The 23588-nt window shown below is 33.6% G+C and overlaps 1 protein-coding gene across 1 annotated transcript; it reads right to left on the reverse strand.

Annotated features, from left to right (window-relative positions):
- Positions 20395–23491, reverse strand: LOC109723397 (U-box domain-containing protein 9-like). Its single transcript, XM_020251742.1, has 3 exons — positions 23468–23491; positions 21769–22062; positions 20395–21411 (listed from the first exon to the last, which is right to left on the reverse strand). Exons 1-3 carry the CDS (start codon positions 23489–23491, stop codon positions 20395–20397), a joined length of 1335 nt encoding a protein of 444 aa, XP_020107331.1.

The raw sequence follows: 23588 nt of genomic DNA on the forward strand, positions 1-23588 counted from the left end.
ACATTATTCAAAAGAAGTCACACATCATGCAAACGAATAATTAAAATTATTTATTATTTATACAACACAATAATCAAATGAGAAAAAGAATGAGAAAAAAAAAGTAGGCCCCACTATTCCCCAAATTAAGGGGATGTGTATATGTAGGATTTAGCCATGGAGATTAATGTATAGTAGTGAAGAGGCCCGCGCTTTGCAGCAGGTAGAAACCGTAGTAGCAATTAATAATAAGAAATATGAAATATTTTCTTGTGTATCTCACTTGGTATATCTACCAAAGGTCTTTCATTGTTGGCTGAGGATATAGGCTGGACGATGCCTTCTCCAGCGATGGTGATGGTGATAGTGACGGTGACGACGTTCCCTCCGACAACCGTAGAAGGGGGAAGTGGGCGTGCATTAGTGAGAGAGAGGGAGGGAGCGAGGGAAAGAGGCTATGGTGTATAACAAAAGGTGAGAGATAGAGAATTGATGAATAAATTGGAGATAAAAAATTGAAGTCCAGTGGAAGAAAGAAAAAAAGTCATGATGCATAATTGGAGGTAGAGAGATTATGATTGTAGATAATAGTGGAACTATTTAAATATACTAATTGGAAGTTTGGTAGTGGGATCATTTAAATATACTAATTGAAAGTTTGGTAGTGGGACCGTTTGTATTAATTAAAAGTATAGTGAAGGAAAGAAAAATGGTCATGATGAATAATTGTAGATAGAAATGATAGAATTGTAGATGGTAGTCGGACAATTTAAATCACTAATTAAAAGTTTGGTTAGTGGGACTGTTAAAATGCATATTGAAAGTTTGATGAAGAGAAGAAGGGTCACATACTAGTGAGGGTGAAGAAAAACTTGCCACGTGACAACAAATATTAGGAATTCATATAGGTTAATAGATAATAGAGGTAAGTCATAGATCATTTAATAAATGCTACATATACACCCTTTATAAAAGTGTATGTTTCATACCCAACAATCCAATAGTTAATAACAATTTCTTTTGGTCTTATCGACCGTCCCTAGAGTAAGTGGCAAAGGGTTTGGTGGTTGGTACCTAAGGTCCCAAGTTCGAATTCTAATTGATTCACATTTCCAGCTAAATTTATTTTTAAATGAAATAACGAAGCGGGTAGCGTGCTACCTATTTCTCAAAAAAAAAAAACTTCTTTTGGTCTTACTAAACTAAAAAAAAGGCTAAACTATAAAAAAGAAAATCTATAAGCATCTTTTTTTCACTTTTCTATCTATTTTCAAAACTTTACATTTTACCCCTCTCAACATTTCAAGTTGTTACATTTAACCTTCCTCTGTCGGGGTTTCATTACTATACCGTCCATTTCTTATAATTTATATCGAAAATATCCTTTAAAGTGATAAAAGTATATTAAATTATTGTTATTTTTTTTATAGAGAAGTAAGAACAAAAATTGATCATTTTGCTCTGATCTCTATTAACAATGTACCCTCCTTAAATTTTTTCTGAAATATTAAGGGGACAAAACATATATTTTTGAATACAAATATTTATAAAATTTTTTTTGTAATTTAGCAAAAAAAAATAATAAAACAAGTAGGTTAATAAAATTATCTATAAAATTGATGTCCTCACAAATAGAATTATTTATCTTACACCTATCAAAAAGTTTTAAATCCAAATATGAGAAAAGGAGTGAAATATAAGATATTAAAGCAAAATTCTCATGGAGATTGCTAGATTCATGGACAGAATTATTCTCTGTGGATAGGGATGCAAACGGATCCGGGTTGGTGGAGCTCCCGCCCAGATCCGTCCCGATGGGGGCAGTAAATGGGAGAAAATAAATGGATTCGGGGCGGAAAACGGAATAAATTTTACGATCCGAGACGAATTCGCGGCAGGAAATGTGAGAAATTTTGACCCGCCCCGATTCCGCCTCGCTATGATCCGCCCCAAATCCGCCTCGAATCCACCTGAAAATTATTTATATTTTAAAAAAATATTCCTAAAAAATAATATATTTACAAAAAAGTTCAAAATAGAAATAGGTTAGTACTCTCATTTGTAATGTATTTGAAACTTTTAAATTTTGTTTTGAATCGTGATTGATATTTTTTATTTTTATAATTGATATTGTTAAATTATATATATAATATTATTAAAAATTATTATTTTATATTTTACAAAATATTAATAATATTATAAATTTATAAAAAATATTAGTTGGCGGGGGGATTCGAGGCGCCGGTGGGAGGCGGGTTACGAGGCGGGGTGGATTATGGGATGTATTTTTTAACCCGTCACTGATTCGGGGCGGGAGGCGGGACGGGATTTTGCTTTGGTACCAAGTGTAACGATCCAACCCGCTAGCACTAATAACTTGTTAGACTCTAAACTGTGGGCCCAAAATGCTTAAACTTAGTTATTATGTTTAACCTAATCAAACTTATATACCCTCACATTTAGCTATAACTATCCAATTGTGACACCCCAACTTCCCAGGGGTCACCCATCCTAGGAATACTCCCGTCCTAGCACGCTTAACTCTCTTAACCTCTTGGGCCTTGCCACCACCCAAAATGCTTAAGCCGGGTTAAGACTTTAGCCCTATTATATCTTTTATATATAGGGCTATCTAGGGTCTCACAATCTCCCCTTCTTTAAGCCCTGACGTCCTCGTCAGACTCAGACTCACAAGTACCAGGCGATGTGAGGCTCGTCTCGCTAGCCCGTCATCCAGACCTTGGCTCAGCCGAGACTCATCTCACACTTCCGGCTGGTAATTGGCTCTGATACCATCTATAACGACCCAGCCCACTAGCAACAATAACTCGTTGGGCCCAACAACCGGCCCAAAATGCTTAAGCCCAGTTATTATTACCAGTGTCTAAGTCTCATATAAACTCAATGACAACCCCATTCCTATCCGATGTGGGACTATTGGGGTGTCACACCAATGTTAGATTATTGAGGTGTCACATACTCCTCCTATTTAGGTCCTGACGTCCTTGTCAGTCTTAAACGCACACACAGCGCAAAATTACCGAGCGATGTGAGACTTGTCGATCTCGCCAGCTTTTGTCATTCTGATACTGACATAACTTGTCTTTTATTGACCCTGGCTTAATCTGTCATTCCGACTCTGACTAAGTCAAAACTCATCTCACACTTCCAGCCGGTGAACCGGCTTTAATATCAAATGTAACGACCCGACCTGCTAGCAATAATAACTTGTAGGGCCTAAACTATCGGCACAAAATACTTAAGTTCAGTTATTATGCCTAGCCTAATCAAGTTTATATATCTCCACATCTAGTCATATCTATTCGATATAAGATTATTGGGGTACCATAAACTTTCTATCAGCTTCCCAGAGGGTCACCCAAAGCGAGATTTATCATAACAAGACTAGCCTTTTGGTCAAAGAGATTTCTATAAATCGCATGCACATAATAATTAATACACATAATAATTATTCAGCATGCATTCTTTTTATTATTAGGCTAAGATTTAATGTGAATTATTATGCAATATTGCTATAGTCCTTTTAAAGTGGATATGCATACTGAGCCTATCTAATTGCATGGTATAGCTATGATGGTCACAAATTAATGCTTTGAATATTTATATTTAATTGTCAAAAGTCTTTCTAGGTGTAAATGAACATGGTTGGGGAAATTTTTTATGGGTTTTTTTGCTTGTCTCATGCACATGATGCTATGAGTTGCCTAAAGAGTGGTTGCAAATTAATAAGAGTACAAAATATTACTTGACCCTTTCACACTAGCTCACTATAATTTTGTTGGCAAAAAAATGAATCTAAGGTATCTCACTTCATGTTGTACTAGTGAAGTTATCCGCGCATTACGGCGGAATGATACTATAGAATATAAAATATAAATAAAATAAAAATTTTAAATTTTTTGATTTGATATGGGACTTCAATAAACACAAATATAAAATATAAAATAGATATATGTATAGATATAACAAAATTTATAATTTTGATAAATAAATCACACATAATAATAATAAAATAAGCAATAAATTTTTTTTTTACCCCATACACATCTTCATTGCACTATCGACATCGAAGAGGCAAATTTCGATCTTTACGTCGCCTTCACCGCTAGTGTCCAGCTCCTCTTTAGTCACGACCATATCAATCCCGTATCCACATCCACTGCTTCTTCCCTCTCACTGACTCCAAATCCATCACCGTTTTCTTCTGCAGCGCTCCGTCGCGATCCTCGAAACCCTAATTTCAATTCACACACAACAAAAAATTTTAAAAAGTTACAAAACATGAGCCCTTTTTGTGCGCCAAGAAAAAAAGAAAAAAAAGATATGAAGAAATAGAGATTAAACCATGTAAATATATTAATTGAGAGATAAGGGGGAGAAAAAAAACAATATGAAAAAAAAGATATGAAGAAATGGAGATGAAACCATGTAAACATATTAATTGAGAGATAGGGGGGTTAGGAAGATGAAGCATTGGGTGGAGATGGTATTATGTAAACACATTAATTGAGTGGGGGTTTAGGAAGATGAAACATTGGGTGAAAATGAGAGTGGAAAGGGAGAAGAGAAAAGAGTGAAGGAGAAATCGCCACATGACAAAAAATTAGGAAAAATAATGTATAAGTATAGAAGTATAGAAGTATAGAAGTACAGAAGTATAGAAGTATAGATATAGATATAGATAATAATAATAAACGTGACCATGTATATGTATAAATATAATAATTATTGTAATATATAAGAGGTTTAGTATGAAGGACCCACACATAAATTTATGAGTCAGCATTGTAGTGTTATTGAAATAAAGATACCTGCCACATGTGTGCTATGCTTTTGGTCACCCAAAAGGCCAAAAAATTATAGCTCAACCCCACAATTATTTGGCTTAGCTTTTAAGCAAATATAGGGAGTGTTTGGCCTACCTTTTAAAAAGCGTTTTTGGATTGAAAAGTAATTTTTGGCTCAATAGAGAGCTTGGCAATCTCATTTTAAAAATCTGATTCTGCTACTCAGAATTAAAAAACTAATTTGGAAGGCCCAAAAATCAGAAGCAGAAAAAAATTGCTTCTTGAAATCTGATTCTGATTTTGGACTCAAACTTTAAATTTTTAATTTCATTTTAAATTCAATGTTTAAATTTAAATTTAATTTTAAATTTTAATTTTCAGATTCATTTTTGAATTTTTAAATTTTAACTTTTAAAATTTAAAATTTGAAAAATAGATTTCAAACTTTAAAATTTTAATTTTAATTNTTTTTAAAATTTAAAATTTAAAATTTTAAAATTCAAATTTTAAATATTCAAATTTAAATTTTAAATTTTAAATTTTAATTTTTTAATATTCAAATTTTAAATTTTAAATTTTAAATTTTAAATTTTAAATTATTTTTTTAATTTAAATTTTAAATTTTAAATTTTGTACAATTTTGAAATTTAAAAATTTTAATTTAATTCAAATTTAAATTTAGATTTTAAATTATTTTAAAATAAAATTTGATAAAAATATTAATTTATGTAAATATTAAAAAACTTTTGCCAAACAGCTTTTCAAAATCACTTCAGCAAAATCACTTTTATCTAAACTCGGCCAAACGCTCTACAGCTTTTAACCAAAATTATTTCTCCAAACCAAAATTATTTTTTCAAAAATCACTTCTTCAAAAGCTAGGCCGAACGGGCCCATAGTTGTCTAAGTAATCTACTATGCCTTTTTAGCTCCAAGATTTAATTAATAATTTTCATGATAATATGATTTGTTAATAATTCTAATGTTTAACTAGTGAAGTTACCCGCGCATTGCGGCGGACTGATACTATAAGAGACAGGAGATTGACAAACTAAAATATTTTAAAATTTTTTCACTTGTATTAAGAAATCAATAAATACAAATAAAAGATATGAAATAGATATAACAACATTTATAATTTCAACAAATAAATTATACGCAATAATAAAAAAAAAAAAAGCAATAGAACACTACTCCATACGCACCTTAATTGTGTTGCTGATATCGAAAAGGTGAATCTTGATCTCCACTTCTCATTCACCGTCATTATCAGCGTCGAGTTTCTGTTTAATCACGACAATACATATCTTTTTTTTTTTATAATATTGATTTATTTAGATGACAATGAATGTGAACATATTAATTAAGAAATGGACACGTGAGAAGACGAAACATCACGCGAAGATAAAAGATAATAAATTCGATCATTAGGAATTAGGAAGAAGGCAATAGAAGGCAAGGATGGGAGAAGAAGGCAAGGATGAAGGAGACTTTGCTATATGGCAAAGTTTATGAGGAATAATGTATAGGTATAGATATAGATTCTGGTGTTTGGTGAATAGTTCTCAAAAAGATGGAAGAACACTATAGTCTACAATGACCATATTAAACAGGATTTGGATCTCGACACAATGTATTATCCGAAATTCGTATCCAGGTAGGATCCGAACACAATATAAATCTATTATGCCTAATAATTTTCCGACCCTATTTTGGCGGCTGTTTAGTCTAGATTCTAAAAAATGATTTTAGAATAAAAAATAATTTATTCTTTAATAGAGCGTTTGGTAACCGAATTTTTGCCACTACTAACTAATATTTATATATACTCATGTAATTTGAATCATTCTATTTTTGGGCCCAAACCCAAAAGGTCCAAGGCCAATAGGCTAGTCCAATACCTTACTTCTTGGTAAAAACATATGTAACTAATCTAAACTATAACTCATTTAGATCCAGCTAGGCAACATTTTTTAAAATTTAATTTTACAATCCAATTTTTAAGTTTTATTGAATTGAGCCATTTAATAGCTCTTACACTTCAAAATTTAAATGCATCATTTACTTTTATAGACATTGCATGTTAATATATTTTACATAATTCATTAAAGGTGAGATATCAAAATTAAAATTTTAAAAGGTTATTTTACATGCCTTATTATTATACATTGGCCTAATTATCAAAGATTGAACAAATTCTACATAAGGATGTAAATGCATTTTTCGTAGAGAAGCAAAACCCGACCAATCCTGGGGCTGGAGCGGTCCCTACCTTATGTTCCGTTGCTTATCGGATCGGGACGGATTCGGAGCGAGTTAATTTTAATTCTATTTTTGACCTCCACTTACCATTCTATTCGGGGGAGGATAAAAATAGGAGAAGATTTTGGCGGATCGGGAGGATGAAAGGTCGAAATGGATCTTCTTTCTCCCACTCTATTTATTTAGCGAATCGGAATGGATTCAAAATAAATTATGTTTTTCTATATTTTTTGTTCCACTTATTGCCATCTTACGCCTTTCAACATATAGCATGTTGCGCAGTTGCGCTTAACTCTTCGGATAAAAAAATATATATATATGCACTTAATTCTTCTAAAAATTTACACAATTAGTACTTAACCTCTTAGATTAAAAAAAAAAAAACACAAACTAAACTTTCTTAGGAGGAAAAAAAAGGTGACAAAATGGAAATGTATTTGGTTGTTTTACTAATTTTTTCAATATTATAAACAACAAAATTTTAGATCAGACATAATAATCCTACCTTAGTCTCAGATAGTACAAAAAAAAATTCTATTAAAATTTTATAATAACTTGAATATTTTCGCAATTCTAAATTTGCTAAAGTCTCATAATGACTATTAAAATTATTAATTTTGCGGGCTATAGATCATTAAGGCTTAGTTTGGTATTGAAGCACATCTAATGTTGTTAGATAAAATGAAATTGGGGTAAAAGCGTAGAGGAATATATTTCTGTATTCTCCGGTGGGACTGTAGAAAATATATCGTAACTAGGGATGCAAACGGGGTGGATCTGGGGGCGGGAGACTCGCCCGGCTTCCCGCCCCGACTAGCAAAATCCCGCCCCGCCTCCTGCCCCAAATCCGTGACGGGTTAAAAAATACATCATATAATCCGCCTCGCCTCGTAATCCGCCTCCCGCCGGCGCCCCGAATTCGTCCCGCCAACTAATATTTTTTATAAAATTATAATATTATTAATATTTTGTAAAATATAAATTAATAATTTTTAATAATATTATATATATAATTTAACAATATTAATTATAAAAAAATATATTAACCACAATTCAAAACAAAATTCAAAAGTTTCAAATATATTAGAAATGAGAGTACTAACTTATTTGTATTGTGAACTTTTTTGTAAATATATTATTTTTTAGGAATATTTTTTTAAAATATAAATGATTTTCGGGGCGGAGTCGGGGCGGATCATGGTGGGGCGGATTCGGGCGGGTTAAAATTTTTTCCGTTTCCTGCCCCGAATCCGTCTTGGATCGTAAAATTTACCCCGTTTTCCACTCGAATCTGTTTATTTTCTCTCATTTACTGCCTCGTCGGGGCGGATCGGGGCGGGAGCTCCACCAATCCGGATCTGTTTGCATTCCTAATCGTAACTGACTTATTGCGATCTACGGAATACAATATTACATAGGAAAAGAAACAAGAATATTTTTCCGTCATACTTTCTTACCATAGGTAAGGTAATCTTCTTGTAATCCCAAACGGAGCCTAAGTAAATAATAATAAAAAAAAAAAGATTGGAAAATTTGAATCCCCAAGACATTAAATACTCTAGAAAGTATACTTCCGAAGAATGAAATCTGTGGTTCCCAAAAAAAGGAAAAACAAAAAGGGTAAATTACATAAAATCTCCTATCAATACCCGCTTTTTCACTTTCTCCCATGTCATTTAAAATTCTATACTTTGCCTCATTGTAAAATGAAAAATGCTCTCAGGGGATTTGGTGTTAACTTATAATGACAAAATAACCAATTTGCCCTTCAACACGCGGCAATGAGGATATTTTTGGTATAAAAAAATATATAATAATATTTTATAAATGGAATCCTAACGGAGCATTAACGGCAGGGAATGAAGTGAAAAATTTTCATTTTACAAGGGGGCAAAGTGTAGGTTTTTAAATAACAGGGAAAAAAGTGAAAAAAAACGGATATTGATAGGGGGTTTTATGTAATTTAGCCTAAAAAAATTTTAATAATTGGGTTATATTATTACATGAATTTGAATACCACTTGATCCCAAAACACACAGAGAAATAATTAGCTCACAATATGCCCTAATTGGAATGAAAATTTTTTTCTCCAATATAAAAGAGGAAAAAAATTATTACACAATTTTTAGCTTTTATGCCAAATAAAGAATATAAAATAGGATAGATTATTCGAAGGATTTTTTGGGATCAAGTGGTATTCAAATTCATGTAATAATATAACCCAATTATTAAAATTTTTTTAGGCTAAATTACATAAAACCCCCTATCAATATCCGTTTTTTTTCACTTTTTTCCCTGTTATTTAAAAACCTACACTTTGCCCCCTTGTAAAATGAAAATTTTTCACTTCATTCCCTGCCGTTAATNAAACAATCAACATTTCCACCTCTATTAATCAATTTCATTAAAATTTAATTGTAAAAATATTGTAAAAACGATCGAGGGGCTCTTTAGCGATATCTTGTTGAGATAGGTCGATAGGTTATGAGAATTTACCAGGCAAAGTAGCATCCGAATTTTATTTTATTTTATTTTTTTTCAATCTAGAATTTTTTTCTCTAAGTCTTAATATTGTATCCAATGACAGATTTAGAAGATTCAATAAAAAAAGAATGAAATGTTACTAATTTTTTTTTATGTACAAGTAATAAAATCCACCATAAAGGGGGAAGTTACTTGGACAGGTTTAGAAATTGAGGAGATTAATTAATAATTAATTTGGTTTTACTCTGAAACTTAAATAGATTCACAGTTACAAACCTCCTATGTTGTAATTAAATGCCTACAATAAAAATATTAGTAGGCAATTAGACCAATTTTGGAAAAATATTTAAAGATAAAACATGCACCAATTCACACATCAAAAAAAAGAAAAAAAAAAGAAAAGAAGATACATGCATCAGTGATTCTCTAATAATGCACCTAATAATAATGGGAAAGTTTGAAATCACATTTTTGGTAATTTATTTTGTGCTCATGGGTGATCATGTACCTTTTCTATATAAACCCTATATAAGTTAGATACACAATTTGGAATAACAAGTATTTTCAATTAAATTTTCAAAGATGGTGAACAGTGTTGCTACGAGTCTCTCCTTTTCCCTGCTACTAATCTGCGCCTTCGTCGTCGCTGATACCAACGTAAATGTCAAGCCGCTGTTCGACGTGGCGGCGGCGCTGAACAACCCGCCGGAGCTCATCAAGTCGTGGAAGGGCGACAACCCGTGCCGCGGGGGCCGGGCCGGCAGCTGGGAGGGCGTGCTGTGCGACGCGACCGCGACGGTCGTCTCCGTGGTCGACTTCACGGGACGCAACTTCTCGGGGACGATCTCGCCGCACTTTGCCGACCTCACCGGGCTGACGGAGATACTCCTGGCCGGCAACAGGCTGCAAGGGCCGATTCCGGACAGCCTGACGACGCTGTCGTCTCTACAACTTCTTGATGTGACGAATAACGATCTCTCAGGAAAGGTGCCCAGGTTCGCTTTAAATGTTACGTTGAAGCTGTCGGGAAATCATTTTGATCCTTGATCATGAGAGATCGTACTTAATTTCAGAGTCATGTCGTTTATTATTGTTGTTATTATTATTACTAGCAATTAACCCATGCGATGCATGGGAGGGTTGTTACCAACTTTTAGTTATAATTTTTGAGTAATTTATTACCTATTGAAATTTTTCATAAAACTGCTTTATATATATAATATTGGAACACAATAAGCTATACTATTATCAAGTTATATTAAAACTTTTCATGAAAATGCACCACATGGCGACTTGTGCTTTACTCTGGAAACCATGTTTCCAAAATTAGATAGTTTACTCTGAAAACCATACTTCCAAAATTAGATATATAAAGCAGTTTTATGAAAAATTTCAATAGGTAATAAATTACTCAAAAATTATAACTAAAAGTTGGTAACAACCCTCCCATGCATCGCATGNAGTTCGCTTTAAATGTTACGCTGAAGCTGTCGGGAAATCATTTTGATCCTTGATCATGAGAGATCGTACTTAATTTTAGAGCCATGTCGTTTATTGTTGTTTTTATTATTATTATTATTATTAGCAAGTGAGTGTTAGTTTGAATAAGGGTAGGTTCTTTGTGGTTCTTAGAAACATATGTGATGCACGTGTTAGGTGCTTTATTAGTGGTTTTTAGATAAAACTTTATATATTTGTTTGGTATTTCATTCATCAATAAAGGGTATTTGTATTGACAAATTTATAGATCCAATCATAGCTCAAGTGCGATGCTGTTTGAATTTTTTCGAAGTGTGATTATTTTTTGTTGTTTGTTTTGAGATAATTCGTAGGGTTTGAAAGTTAAATTCAATTAGTTCTTCAGCTTGTTTTGGTATAACTTGATGCTGATAAAATTAGTTTTTTGAGTTCTATTAGTTGTTTCGATATAAATAAGTGAATTTCATTAAGTTCTAAATATAGTGGTAAACTTTTTCCGATAAAATCCAACATATTAAAAAAATAAATCCCTCATTAGTGTTTCAAAATAATCTTAATCCATTGTAAAAAAAAGTAACTCTAACTCATTCTAAAAAAAGCAGAGTTTCGATTTTAATATTTAATAAATTTTTTTAAAAAAGTTGAGTATGATGGGACTTGAGTTGGATACACTAGAGGGAGAGTCTAAGTAACTTCTTCCCTAAATGAAATAAACGAAGCGGGTAGTATGCTACCTATCTTTCTCAAAAAAAAAAAAATGTAACTTCTCTCCTTTATGGATTAATTTATGTTTTAATATTTAATAATTTTTTTAGAGAAAGTTGAGTATAGTGGAGCTTGAGTTTGATACACTAGAGGGACAGGTTTGGAAATTAGGGAGAGTCCAAACTTGAGCCTCCAAACTGTTTGGATTCTTCCTTTTTCACCCATATCCGACCTAGACCCTACCCGGATCCTATCCGGATCCGAACCATACCTAATAAAAAATTAATAGTATACGGGTAAAAAAAATTACCTATTAAATTTTCGGGTATGGGTCCGGATACTTTATACCCATACCTGGCTTGGACCCAATCCGAACCTGACCTTTTAATGGGTAGGGTCCAAAAGAGTTTTCAAATTCGGATCGAGACCCGGACCCAAACCCGGTGAAATACTCGATAGTAAATAAAAAAATTTAAAGTTAAGGGATCAATTTCAATAAGACTTATAGATGAAGGGTCTCTGTCTATTTACTTCCTAGTGAAAAGCCTAGCACTCTGTTTACTTTTGTTTTTATTTTTATTTACTCTTTATTTTTTTTAACCCTAACTGTTTACTGCTTGAATCTTTCTTTTGAACGACTTTTATTTGTCGGTGCAATTAATTAGAATGTGAGTTTTGTATAGTGAAAGATTTATGATTTATCCATAAAAACTGTTTAATAATAAAGTTTATAAAATATATATGCATACGGGTATCCGTACCCGATCTAGACCCGACCCATATTCGATCCATTCCCGATCTTAAGCCGGTAGTATATGGATAGTCACTACCTAGACCCGTTCAAATAGATTCGATGGGTATATTATTATCTTAAGTGCCTAGAATCGGACCCGATCTGAAGTTAAATGGTTAGAGTATACATATTTTTTTTTTACCTTTTTTTTTAGGGCGCAGGTACAGTATATCAAGTATCCAACTCGACCAGATCCACGGACACCTTTATTTAAAATATTAGTGAGCATAAAAAAGTCCTATAAGGCTCATACTCGACACCCCGTGAAAAAGAAAGAGAAAGAACTATGGTGGACGTCATGCTGAAGTAAATTCTAGAGCAGTATCGAAAGACTGCAAGGATTGCCCGAAGGTCATTTGTCCTGCCATGACTTTACGTATAGACTGCAGAGAAGGAAATATCATAGAGCTGTCTATAGCAACATTGCATTGACAGCAGAGAAGGGAATATTAGGAAGCCGTCTATAGTAGCATTGCCTTACATAGGGAGCTATTTATAGCAACATTGCCTTACATTAAAGGAAAGAATCCAAACAATTTGGATAAAAAAGTAATATTTATAGGAAAACAAAAGGACAATATAGTGTTGGAATGATAGTGGCCCTATATTGTCCTTCTGTGGATATTATCTAGTTTTTAATCATTAAATGAAAAATTAAATAAATAATTATATGGCTGGATTGATAGTGGCCCGCCCTCTAAGGTTTAGTGGGTGGATGGTAAAATAGTATGATCAAAAGGATGGGATTGATGAAGGGGAAGATCTAATGGTGAAAAATTAGATAGCACTAAGTGTTTTATTCTATTAATAGTATCCTAATATTACATAGGGATCGGGGCGGGAGCTCCACCAACCCGGATCCATTTGCATTCCTAAGTGTAACTGACTTATTGCGATATATGGAATACAATATTACGTAGGGAAAGAAACAAGAATATTTTTTCAACATACTTTCTTACCGTACGTAAGGTAATCTTCTTGCAATCCCAAACGGAGCCTAAGTAAATAATAATAAAAGAAAAGATTGGGAAATTTGAATCCCCAAGACATTAAATACTCTAGAAAGTATACCTTACGAAGAATGAAACCTCTGTGGTTCCCCAAAAAAGGAAAAAAAAGGGGCTAAATTACATAAAACTCCCTATCAATACCTACTTTTTCACTTTTTTTTCTGTCATTTAAAAACTTACACTTTGCTCCCTTGTAAAATAAAAAATATTTTCAAGGGATACGGTGTTAACTATAATGACAAAATGACCAATTTGCCCCTCAACAGGCTGCAATGTTGAGGAAGAGACTGAGGATATTTTTGATATAAAAAAATATATAATAATATTTTATAAACGGAACCCTAACGGAGCATTAACGGTAGGAAGTGAAGTGGACATTTTTTATTTTATAAGAGGGCAAAGTGTAGGTTTCTAAATAATAGAAAAATATAGTGAAAAAAGGGATATTGATAGGAGGGTTGTTTGTAATTTAGCCCCAAAAAAAAATTTAATAATTGGGTTATATTATTACATGAATTTGAATACCACTTGATCCCAAAACACGCAGAGAAACAATTAGCTCACAATATGCCCTAATTGGAATGACAACTTTTTTCTCCAATATAAAAAAGGAAAAAAATTATTACACAATTTTTAGCTTTTATGCCAAATAAAGAATATAAAATAGGATAGATTATTCGAAGGATTTTTTTTTTACTTAAAGACCCTCTAAATTACGTACTTCTAATTCTCTAAAATATAATTTTTGCAGTTACTCTATTTAAAACTTTTATTAAATTTAATGTCCCTGTTAGCACTTATCTATTAATAATTCCAAATTTAATTGGCTAACTCACTCACTTTCAAAAAACTAAAAAGTTAAAGAATTCTTAATCTAAAAAAAAAGTTGCTAAATCGTGTATAGTTGAGAGATCTCCCTACAATTTTACCTTAGCTTTTTGGGAAGGTTCTCAAGATTCAATAGAATACTCTTTCTCATTAAAAAAAAAAAGAAAAAAAGAAAAACAATCAACATTTCCACCTCCATTAATCAATTTCATTAAAATTTAATTGTAAAAATATTGTAAAAACGATCGAGGAGCTCTTTAGTGATATCTTGTTGAGATAGGTCGATAGGTTATGAGAATTTACCAGGCAAAGTAGCATCCGAATTTTATTTTATTTTATTTTTTTTCAATCTAGAATTTTTTTCTCTAAGTCTTAATATTGTATCCAATGACAGATTTAGAAGATTCAATAAAAAAAGAATGAAATGTTACTAATTTTTTTTTATGTACAAGTAATAAAATCCACCATAAAGGGGGAAGTTACTTGGACAGGTTTAGAAATTGAGGAGATTAATTAATAATTAATTTGGTTTTACTCTGAAACTTAAATAGATTCACAGTTACAAACCTCCTATGTTGTAATTAAATGCCTACAATAAAAATATTAGTAGGCAATTAGACCAATTTTGGAAAAATATTTAAAGATAAAACATGCACCAATTAATTCACACATCAGAAAAAAGAAAAAATGATACATGCATCAGTTACATGCATCAGTGTATATTCTCTAATGCACCTAATAATGGGGAAGTTTTAAATCACATTTTTGGTAATTTATTTTGTGCTCATGGGTGATCATGTACCTTTTCTATATAAACCCTATGTTAGATACACAATTTGGAATAACAAGTATTTTCAATTAAATTTTCAAAGATGGTGAAGAGTGTTGCTACAAGCCTCTCCTTTTCCCTACTAGTAATCTCCGCCTCCGTCGCCTTCGTCGTCGCTGATACCAACGTAAATGTCAAGCCGCTGTTCGACGTGGCGGCGGCGCTGAACAACCCGCCGGAGCTCATCAAGTCGTGGAAGGGCGACAACCCGTGCCGCGGGGGCCGGGCCGGCAGCTGGGAGGGCGTGCTGTGCGACGCGACCGCGACGGTCGTCTCCGTGGTCGACTTCACGGGACGCAACTTCTCGGGGACGATCTCGCCGCACTTTGCCGACCTCACCGGGCTGACGGAGATACTCCTGGCCGGCAACAGGCTACAAGGGCCGATTCCGGACAGCCTGACGACGCTGTCGTTTCTACAACTTCTTGATGTGACGAATAACGATCTCTCAGGAAAGGTGCCCAAGTTCGCTTTAAATGTTACGCTGAAGCTGTCGGGAAATCATTTTGATCCTTGATCATGAGAGATCGTACTTAATTTCAGAGCCATGTCGTTTATTGTTGTTGTTATTATTATTATTATTATTATTATTATTAGCAAGTGAGTGTTAGTTTGAATAAGGGTAGCGTCTTTGTGGTTCTTAGAAACATATGTGATGCATGTGTTAGGTGCTTTATTAGTGGTTTTTAGATAAAACTTTATACATTTGTTTGGTATTTCATTCATCAATAAAGGGTATTTGTATTGACGAATTTATAGATCCAATCATAGCTCAAGTGCGGTGTTGTTTGCATTTTTTCGAAGTGTGATTATTTTTTGTCGTTTGTTTTGAGATAATTCGTAGGGTTTGAAAGTTAAATTCAATTACTTCTTCTGCTTGTTTTGGTATAACTTGATGCTGTTAAAATTAGTTTTTTAAGTTATATTATTTGTTTCGATATAAATAAGTGAATTTCATTACCTTCTAAATATAGTGGTGAACTTTTTCCGATAAAATCCAACATATTAAAAAAATAAATCCCTCATTAGTGTTTCGAAATAATCTTAATCCATTGTAAAAAAAAAAGTAACTCTAAGTCATTCTAAAAAAAGCAGAGTTTAAATTTTAATATTTAATAAATTTTTTTAAAGAAGTTGAGTATGATGGGACTTGAGTTGGATACACTAGAGAGAGAGTCTAAGTAACTTCTTCCCTAAATGAAATAAACGAAGCGAGTAGCATGCTACCTATCTCTCAAAAAAAAAAAAATTTCTTCCCTTTATGGATTAATTTATGTTTTAATATTTAATAACGTTTTTAGAGAAAGTTGAGTATAGTGGAGCTTGAGTTTGATACACTAGAGGGACAGGTTTAGAAATTAGGGAGAGTCCAAACCTTAGTTAGTTAATTCGCGAATTATTCGCGAATTATTCGCGAATTTTTGAAAAAATGAATTAATCGGCTGTATACGTATTTGTTTCAAAAATTCGGGAAAAAACGTATTTTTTTGGGTAAAAAAACGTATTCGTGAATAATTCGCGCGCCGAATAATTCGCCAAAAAGACGCCGCGTCGCAGCTCGCGAGCGCGAGCGATCGCGCGCTGATCGCGAGCCGCGAGGCCCTATATTGTCCTTTTGTGGATATTATCCAGTTTTTAATAATTAGATGAAAAATTAAATAAAAAATTATATGGCTGGATTGATAGTGGCCCGCCCTCTAGGGTTTAGTGGGTAGATGGTAAAATAGTATGATCAAAAGGATGGGATTGATGAAGGGGTAGATCTAATAGTGAAAAATTAGATAGCACTAAGTGTTTTATACTATTAATAGTATCCTAGACGGACTCGTACTATATTACAAATATAATTAAGAACATACAAATTGTACCCGCCGTAAAGTATGGATATAAGTATTGGAAGTGAAAACTCCTCAAACTTGTAAACTTAAACTTAACAAAACCATGTAGTTTGCTTGCTAGATAGTCTTATTTGAACTACTCGAATCTGTTGGAGTTAAACCCAAGTTTTAAATTTGAATTTTTCACTTTTTTTGACAAATAAATTTGGATATTAATGAATTTTTAACTTTTTCTGAAACCTACAAAGGGAGAGTCATTTTTTTAACATATTTGTATGTAGATTTTCATTATTTACTGAAACCTTCTACATTATAATCAAACTACTGAATTAATCTGAATCCCTTTTCGGTTCAGCAAAAAAGGGTTGGTTTCAATGTATTCAAAAAAGGGTTAAAGATCAATAAAGACAAATCTGAATTGTTCTAAATGGGCAATAATGTCTATAAAGAGGAACGACTGATGAATATTCTGGGATGTAAGATTGGAACACTCCTGATGCGATATTTAGGCTTACCTTTATCTGATAAGAAACTAAAAAGAGAGGAATGGTGGACAATTATTATAAAATAGAGAAAGGAATTGAAGGGTGGCAATCAAAACTCCTATCACGAGGCGGGAGACTGGTTTTGGTTAATGCGGTACTTTCTAATCTACCCGTACACTATATTTCAATTTTTAAGGCCCCAAAATGGGTGGTTCGATGGATTGAAGCACTTAGAAGAGACTTCTTTTGGAAGGGTAACTCTAATATAAATGGAGGGTATAGACTTGTTCAATGGAGAAGTGTATGTGGGGAAAGAAACGAAGGTGGCCTTGGAATAAGAGATTTGGAGACTATGAATGATGCTCTGCTGGTGAAATGGTCGTGGCGGTTCTTTACTGAAATACATCTCCAATGGAACAACTTGATTAGAGCTCTATACTATCAGAGAAGAAAGCCCTTAAAAGAAGGTTCACATTTCAAACCATACTCTCAATGGTGGAAAAATATTATACGGTTGAAAGAGATCTTTAAGGCCCTGTTTGGATGGATAGTTAAAAAATTCTATGAAATTTTTATTCTATGGTTTTGGTCTAAATAAAATACGGAGTCCTGTAACTATAAAAAAATTCCACAGCTTCATTTTTAAGATGTTTGGATACATATCATACAATTCCACAGTATTTATAATAATTAAATTTCTAAAATTTTAAAATTTAAAATTCAAAATTCAAAATTTAAAAATAAAATTTTAAAAATTAAAATTCAAAATTCAAAAAATAAAATAAAATTTTAAAATTTAAAATTAAAAAATTAAATTAGATTTTATGTTTTAAATTTGAAATTTGGAATTTAGAATTTGAAATTTAAAATTTGAAATTTGAAACTTTAAATTTGAAATTTAAAGTATACCATTTAAACTTTAAATTTTGAAATTTAAAAAATGTATAATTAAAATTTTAAATTTTAAATTTAATAATTTATAAATTTACATATTTATAAATTTAAAATTTAAAATTTAAGTTTAAATTTAAATTTTGAAAATTGAAAATTAAAAATTAAAAATTAAATTAAAATTTGAAATTTGAAATTTGAAATTTGAACTTTTTGAAATTTGAACTTTAAAATTTGAAATTTGAAAGTTGAAATTTGAATGTTGAAATTTGAAATTTGAAATTTGAACTTTTTGAAATTTAAAATTTGAAATTTGAAATTTAAAATCAAAATTAAAATTGAATTTTAAAATTTTAAAATTTGAAATTTAAAATTTTATGTTGAAATTTAAAATTTAGAAATTGATACATTTTTAGGAGCCCAAAATGGTGGAATTTTTTTTCCTTTGGTTAAAGCGATTGTAAATTTACTCCATTTTTTGGAGTATAGTATAACTATACTTCAAAAATTACGTCATTTTTTTTCTTCCAAACGCTTCATAGGATTATTTTCCTATCGGCATAGCATAGTTTAACTATGCTACATTTTTAGAGGTATCCAAACGGGACCTAAATGCGGTATTTCATACGACATTGGGGATGGGAAGAGGGTTGATTTTTGGTCAGATAGATGGTGTGGTGATATTTCTTTGATGTCGAAGTTTCCAGATATATATGCTCAAGTTACACGGAAGCAACTAAAGGTGTGGGACTGCTATACGCCAAGAGGTTGGAGGTGGGACATGATACTACTAGGTTACCGAGCAAGAGAGCCTTCGTCTTCAGCAGCTTAAAGCACTTGTCTCGGATCATTTCGGGGGTGCCGGGCATGACACGATAAAGTGGCGGTTGTCTAAATCCCAAACTTTTTCTGTTCGCTCGATGTACAAATTTTTGATCGACAGGGGTATTAGGGACTGTATTGTTCCATAGATCTGGAAACTAAAAATTCCTGTTAAAATAAAAATTTTTATTTGGTTGCTCCTAAGAAAGAGAGTTCTTACAGTTGACAATTTATTGAAAAAGGGGTGGAATGGGGACCAACGATGCGTTTTATGTGAAACTGAAGTGGAAACTAACGAACACCTGTTTTCAACCTGTGTTTATACTAAAAATATTCTATCTCGGATGATCTCTAATTCAGAATGCATGCCAATGTCAACTTCGGCAAGGGATTTATGGGAGACACTCATGAATGTGTCGAACAATCAAAGAAGAAAGCAAGAACTTTGTAAACTAACGGCGTCATTGTGGATAATATGGCTAGAAAGGAATTGTATTATCCTTTAGGGAAAGAGGAAGAATATTTATCGTGTTCTTGAGGAGATCGTAAACCTTTTGACGGACTGGGAGAAGAGGGGTGAAGGCTGATCTTAACTGTAGGGAGGTGTCTAGTCGTGTTTTTTGTGTGTGTGTGTGTGTGTTTTTCTCGTTCTTATTGAGGCCTTAGCTGCCTCCATATTTTGTAGCTAAATTCATTTCTTATTGAATGAAGCAGGTAGTATACTACCTTTTCCTCGAAAAAAAAGAAGAACTGATACACTTCAATGCAGGGACTAGCTACATAAAAAAAAAAAAAAAACTACTTTAATTAGAACCTAAAAACTGCGCAGAGAACTGAAAAATTTCGAAACTGAATCAATTAGTTTGAAAACATCACAAAATCAGAGTGAATTTTGCAAATTACACTATTTAGAAACAATTTTTTACACTATTTAGAAAACTAAAGCTTTTATTCTAAGAAATCAAAAGAAATGCCATCTTTTTGCTTGAGCAACTGCACATGTGAAACTATTAACTTCCTGTTTGTATTTTTTACTATTGAAACTTTCTATTCCTCAGTGTTAGCAGAAACTGAAAAGAGACAACAAAAAAAAAAAAAAAAAAGGTCTGCTGTAACTACTGTATGAGCCAAGAAATGTCATGTTTCTAATCTCAGATGCAATTAGTTCTATACCCCAAAGTTCACGGAAAGTCGGACCTCCTCTTCAACCATCTCAGAACCTCCGCGATCTCCGGGCTACACGAAACCTCACTTACGTCACCTGCTCCGACCAGCTCACTCTCCACGAGACAAATGATCTCCCTCCCCAGGTTTCCGCTTCCCTCCGCGCCTGTCGACTCGTGGAGACTGACAATTTCAGTCATCACCTCACTAAGAATCAGATGGCAGCCCTTCAGCCCCGGCAGAATCGACATGGCCTCCTCTACGGACTCGTTGCAGAACGCGGCACGTAGCGCAGCGATCGCGGCCCTTTCCACGAAAGCTCTTCCCCAGTTTTTGCGGGCCTCGCACAATTTCGAGATCGCCAATGCTGCCGCCCTTTTCGCTTCACTATCACCTCCCTTCAGGAGCCCCACGAGCAATCCCATGCCACCGAGCTCCCCTATTTTGACCTTGTTCGCGGGAATGTCACCTGACAGAAGCGAAAAGATGATCGCGCACTTCGTTTTGATCTCCATTGACAATCCTTCCCTCAGTGCGACGATTAGTATTGGTATCGCTTCCCGAACTGCGGTGATGATCCTCTTGTTAGGCAAATGTTCGGCCGCGACGCAAATGATTCCTAATATCGCGTTCTGCAGCTCTGCATCAGCCTTACAGTGGCTCTCAAACAAGAGATGTACTAACAATACGATGAACGCGGCGTTTTTGCTGAGGAGATAGTTAACCGAGCGCTTGTGCACGGCGATGAGATCTCGGAGAGCTTTAATGGCCTCTTCTCTTTTCGATCCATCATCCGATGTTACAGCGTAAACGAGACCATAGAAGTTGCTGCGAATTCTTTCGTGGAGTTCGATCGGCACCTCGTCATCTCTTACTTGCCCTCTTTTGCATTTGTACAAAGAGCGCCACGATGATATAAGTTTGGCAATTTGGAGATCGCGTATGAGTATCGTGTTTGGAAGGACCTGATCGGTTAACGGGCACGTGCGGTTGCCTTCGTCGAGCCATTTCTCTATCGCTGATCGCTCGAAGGTCTAAATCGACACACAAGGGGACGAAGCGAAAAAAAAAAAGAAAGTAGAATAAGCAAATAAAAAACAGGAATAAATTGTAGATTTATGAGACCAAATGCAAAACAAAATTCGAGAGTATTGAACAGTCGGAAAATGTAAGTTCAAATCAAATAGGAAAAGATTGATTCAGAAAACTATGAATCGAAATCCAGGGTGCCGAAAAAGATTACGGCACCGTAGTTTTCTCATTCTGATTCACAATTCTTAGGAACCGATCAAATTTATATTCAAGAAAATGAAAGATAAAGCTTACTTTGTTGGAATCAAATCGATAGAGTTTCGAATCAAATCGAAACAAGAAATGGAGAACTAGGTTACCTTTCCGGAGGCGATGACGACAGGCTCCCTCATCACCCTCTTGGAGATGGGGCAGAGGAAGAACTCGGGCACGGGCCCCGACCCGCACGCACTCGCCCTCCGCCGCTCATAGCAGCCGCAGTCGTCGCTTGTCCGCAGAAACTTGAGAGCATCGAGGGCCGCGAAGACCCACTCAAAGATCTCGGGGCGGGGCAAGAGGCCGCCGAGCCCCGCGAAGGACCGCGCGGCGAAGCAGAGGAGCTGGGCCGTCGCCTCCGTGACCCGCAGCGTCCGCTCCAGCTCCGCGAGATTCTTCTGGAGCGGCCCGAGTTTCGCATCCCGACGAAGCCAATCGCGAGCTTCGGGGGGATATAATTCTCCTCATTCTCATCCTCTTCCTCTTCCTCTTCTTTCTCTCTTTTTATCACCATTTTGGTTTTTTTTTTATATGAATTGAGGGTGATTGAGTTGTTGTGGTTGGGGCATATAAGAGTTTTGAAGAGCTCTTATTCACAGTTTAGACAGTTAAAACGGTTGTTACAATGTATGGAAAGCCCCCCATACTATCCCGATATTGCAATTTGGTCCCTGTACTCCCCCTCTCCAAACAAAATTTAATTACTAAGGTAAATATGTAAAAAACCATTTTGATCTGACCGCCGAACATTTCAAAATTTTTGTTTTAATATTAACCTTTCAATTTATTTGATTTAAGTGATTTGATAGCTCTTCAGATACAAAATTTAAACTAATTACTTATTTTAATAAATTTATAGTTTCAAAAATTGTATAAAATATAGTAATTAAGCTGGTAAAGATAAACAACGCATTCAAATTTGGAAGTTAAAATATTACTAATTGATTCAAATCAAATAAATTAAAAGGTCAGATAGTAAAATCAAAACTTTTAAAATTTAGATAGTCAGATCCAAAAGGGTGATAGTTGAGATAATTTTACAAATTTTTACCTAATATTTGTTAACACCTTTGTTGTAAAATATAACAAAAATAGGTTATTATTTTTATAAGGAAAAGCACATTTTCTTTGATAATTGAGAAGTTTCCAAGCGAATAGTACATTAAGACTTATTCTGAATCGTTTCCTATTACATCGATTTTTAAGGTAATATGATAATAAGAGCCTATCTTTTCTGGAAAATATTTCCGTATGCTATTTTATTATTTTTTAGTACTATATTGATTTTTCCAATAACACAGAGTATGGACCAAATTGTACTCTCGAGATAATACAAGGACTCTGTGCAGATTTTACCAAAAAAACATATTACCCAAAAAAAAAAAAACATGTGAAGAACAATGTAGCATATTTTGATTATTTTCTTACTTATTAATTATTTGGACACAACTGCAGAGTGTAAAGGATTTGGGGATTTTGGTTTTTTTTTTTTTTATATACAAATTTCTACATCATATCTTGAATATATGATCAAAATTTTAAGATTACTACAAGGTTTTCAAAATGGCCTCATAAAAATTCTAATTTGTTTAATCTAGTTACATTAGCATGCTAATTAGTGAGTTAGTAATTAACTTTATTGTGAAATGCAACAATGATCAAGCATGACTATGAAATCAGTATCTTCCAATTAATCAATCACTTGATTTAAATAGATAAAAATGCACATTTTCTCTGAATTTGAAATGATTTTAAGGACAATTTCTTAATCAATTCAAAGTTATAGTTTTTTACGGTGCAAACCGATTGATCATTTCCATTTGCCATTTTGGCCTCATCAGTAGAAACTAGAAATAACAACTGATTAATAGAACACTCACTGAACCTGAACAACTAATAACTGCACACGGAAAAAACTCGATTC

Source organism: Ananas comosus, linkage group 17, assembly GCF_001540865.1.
Source record: "Ananas comosus cultivar F153 linkage group 17, ASM154086v1, whole genome shotgun sequence".
Classification (NCBI taxonomy): domain Eukaryota; kingdom Viridiplantae; phylum Streptophyta; class Magnoliopsida; order Poales; family Bromeliaceae; genus Ananas; species Ananas comosus.